General features: G+C 47.6%; 1 protein-coding gene across 1 annotated transcript; it reads right to left on the bottom strand.

The window, feature by feature from the left end:
- Positions 1-308: 308 nt before the first annotated feature.
- LOC115629359 lies at positions 309-2,462 on the bottom strand. Its single transcript, XM_030525811.1, has one exon. It carries the CDS (start codon positions 2,286-2,288, stop codon positions 399-401), a length of 1,890 nt encoding a protein of 629 aa, XP_030381671.1. The 5' UTR covers positions 2,289-2,462; the 3' UTR covers positions 309-398.
- Positions 2,463-3,070: the final 608 nt, after the last annotated feature.

Genomic DNA, 3,070 nt, shown 5'->3' with positions numbered 1-3,070 from the left:
AAGTAATAGATCCTATAATATTTTAAGTAACATCATCTAATACTCATCAATTATGTTCAACTTATTTCAACCTTACACAAATGGATTGTTGATTTGAGCTTTGCTTGATGGCAAAATATATTCTCAGATAGAGTATATTTTACCCTAATCTATCGCTGGCAATAATACTGTTGCTAATTCTTCTAGATGTTGAGGTTCATTCAGTCTCAAGCTGTTCTTCAGAATATGTTACCTCGCCATACTCTCCAGCTCTTACACAGCTCTGAATTGAAAGTAATATATCCTATAATATTTTAAGTAACATCATCTTATACTCATTATAATTTATTTGGCGCTTTTTGTGGGACCACTCACAACCCTCGAAACAAACACACCATCTTAAGTATCAACATCAAATTCTACTTCCATGGCACATAGCCGCGAGGCCCACGCCCCTCGTCCGGGCGCTTGTCCATGAAGGCTATGGTCAGATGGCGTTTGGCCGGCGTTAGTGCGGATTGCGATGTTTCGGAATTACGCAGCAGCTTCAAGTTCGCTATGCTGCCCATGCTGTTGTCCACGGGCAGGGACACAGACCCTCTAGGGCGCCGCCGGCGAGCATGTTTCGTCACTGCCGTCAACGATGGCTTGGCCAGGCGCTGCCTAACCTGTGGTTGCTCAGTGGCCTGTGGACTTGGACGTGGCTTTGGCTCCATCATCAGCTCGGACTGCAGCCTTGGCAGCAGCTTTGCCTTAGCCTTGGCCGTCGGTGATCCCTTTGCCGAGGGCTGCGCTGAGCGTTTTCCCTTACCTACCTTACTATAAACGCTATCCGTTTCATCGATGGCTTCTTCGCGCAGCAAATCGCGGATCAGGCTTTCGCGCAACAGCTTGCGGCGCATGCGCTGACGACTCGCGTGTGTGGGGACTAACACCACCTGTTGGTGCTTGCTGTTGTTGTTGGCATTGTTGCTAATGGGTCCACCAATGTAGGGGTTTTTATTATTGCGTGGCACTCGAGGCTTATTATTTTTGAGGTTGGACTTGTGCTTCGGCTTGGCCTTAGGCTGTATCTTGCCAGGCGTTGGGTACATTTGGGTGGCCCCGGCCGCCCCTGGGAACTGATATGGTGTGTACCAGGGAAATATAACATTATTTAGCTGCTGGAGTGGGCGCGCCTTGGCTTTGACAGCGTTTCCCTCGGGCTTCTGCACCTTCAAGGGCTGGGCCAGGCCGAAGCCGGCGCTCAGACGGCTTGGGGTGGTCGCATGCCGTTTGTAGCGTCGCACTAGCCAGGGCTTATCATATTTGCGCTGCAACAGCGGTAGCGTCTTCTTGTTCTTCTTGCGCGTCGTCCGCCCAACACCCAGACCACTATCAACAGGAGAGTGATTCTTATTGTTTGGGGATTCGGGCATTTTCTTTTTGGGCAGCTGGGGCACGGGATTGTGCAATACAGACTCTTCTTGCTGCTCACGCTTTGGCTGTGCCTGTGGCTGCAGTTTTGGTTGCGGCTGCGACTGGGACTGGAGCTGTTGGGACTCACCAGCGCGCAGGCGTGGCGGGGGAGATTCCATGCCGACACTCTGCCTGGGATTTATTGCGGGTGGAGCTGCTTGTGTCTTTTGTTTGAGTTTTTTTTGACGCAGTAATGTGCGCTTGGATGGCGGCTGCTTCACTGGTAATCGCTTCTGCTGGGAACCCTTAACCAACATTCGTTGTCTTTTGATCATCCCCGCCTCAGTTTTGGCTGACAACTCTGACAGGGGCCTCTGTCCACGGAATGCGTTGCCGCTGCCTTCTGCCTGCCCTTCATAGGTCAGAGAGCGGGGCAGCGGCACGCGCATCGACACTGACGGCACCTGGAGCAGTATCTCCTTGGTCTCGTCACCTTCTGGCAAATGTGTGCTATCGATGATGACACCCGTTAGGTTCTTGTGCTTGCCAGCGTCCAGCTTGAACAACGCCGGCGACTTTTTGTGTACTGTCTTCCGTATATATCGGCGAAACTCTTGATCCCGAAAGTGTCGACGCTCCTGCTCCCCTTCCTCCACATCGTCCAAGGCCTCTTTGGCCTGCGTGATCAGCTCGGTCATGTCCAGGGTTTCTGGCTTAACGTAGTACATGTGACCCCTGTAGTCGCCCACACGGCCCAGGCCATGTTGCTCGGCAATCACTTGGGCCACAATACGCTTCAGTCCCACACGGTTGAGCGATATCTGAGGCGCCACCTTCTTCGCCAGCGCCTTAAGCGCACCGCCCACAACCGACAACTGCGAACCGCTCCAAATGTTATTTTTCGATGTCATGATTTCGGATCGGATCAGTCAGATGTTGCGGGGCAGGCACTAATTGAGAAATTGTAATGAAAATTTTGTGGTTGCGTTGCGCGATCCGTGAAAAATGTGAACAAAATTTGTTATTGGCCAGAAACTTGTTTTTTTTTTTATTTTTTGGATGTATGTGAAAAAATAAAATAAAATTCGTATGCTAACCGGAACTAGGTATAAAAAAGAATGAAATAATATATTAATAATGATGTTTGTCGCCGGGTTTACTGATTAGCTACACAAGAATTAAAGAAAATGTGGCGAAAAATTTGCAGAAGATGAAGGAGTGAGAAAGAAGTGAAGTAGAGAATAAGGAACGAGCTTGGAGCTATATTGTTGCTGGGACAGCTGAAGAAGAAACGGTGATGATGAGTGGTGGAAGCGAGAAAAACTGGAGAATAAGACTCATCTGGCCTACTGGTTTACGAAGTGGTCTGCGAACTTATTGTATATGTGGGGTCTAAATACCAGATGTAAACAGTTGTGGAATGGAAAGGCTGTACAGAAGAAAATAATGACAAGAAGTTATGTGAAATCTTTTTATAATAATTAATTAATAATAAGTTAATTAATATAGAGAACTGTTGATAGAGTTGGTTTAATTCGTTTATGGTAGGTTACTATTTGGAAGCAAGTTCGTCGATCGGCAAGGCAACAGCTGCCCTAACATGAGTCTTTTAAAGCAGAGTCGATTTGAAGATCTAATTTAGTCACGGAGTCTATTAATTTTCTAATAAATATAAATAATATACAATATATAT

This window comes from Scaptodrosophila lebanonensis, unplaced genomic scaffold (assembly GCF_003285725.1).
Source record: "Scaptodrosophila lebanonensis strain 11010-0011.00,11010-0021.00 unplaced genomic scaffold, SlebRS2 tig00000142-arrow-arrow-pilon, whole genome shotgun sequence".
Classification (NCBI taxonomy): domain Eukaryota; kingdom Metazoa; phylum Arthropoda; class Insecta; order Diptera; family Drosophilidae; genus Scaptodrosophila; species Scaptodrosophila lebanonensis.
This window is presented reverse-complemented; position numbering and strand designations above follow the sequence as displayed.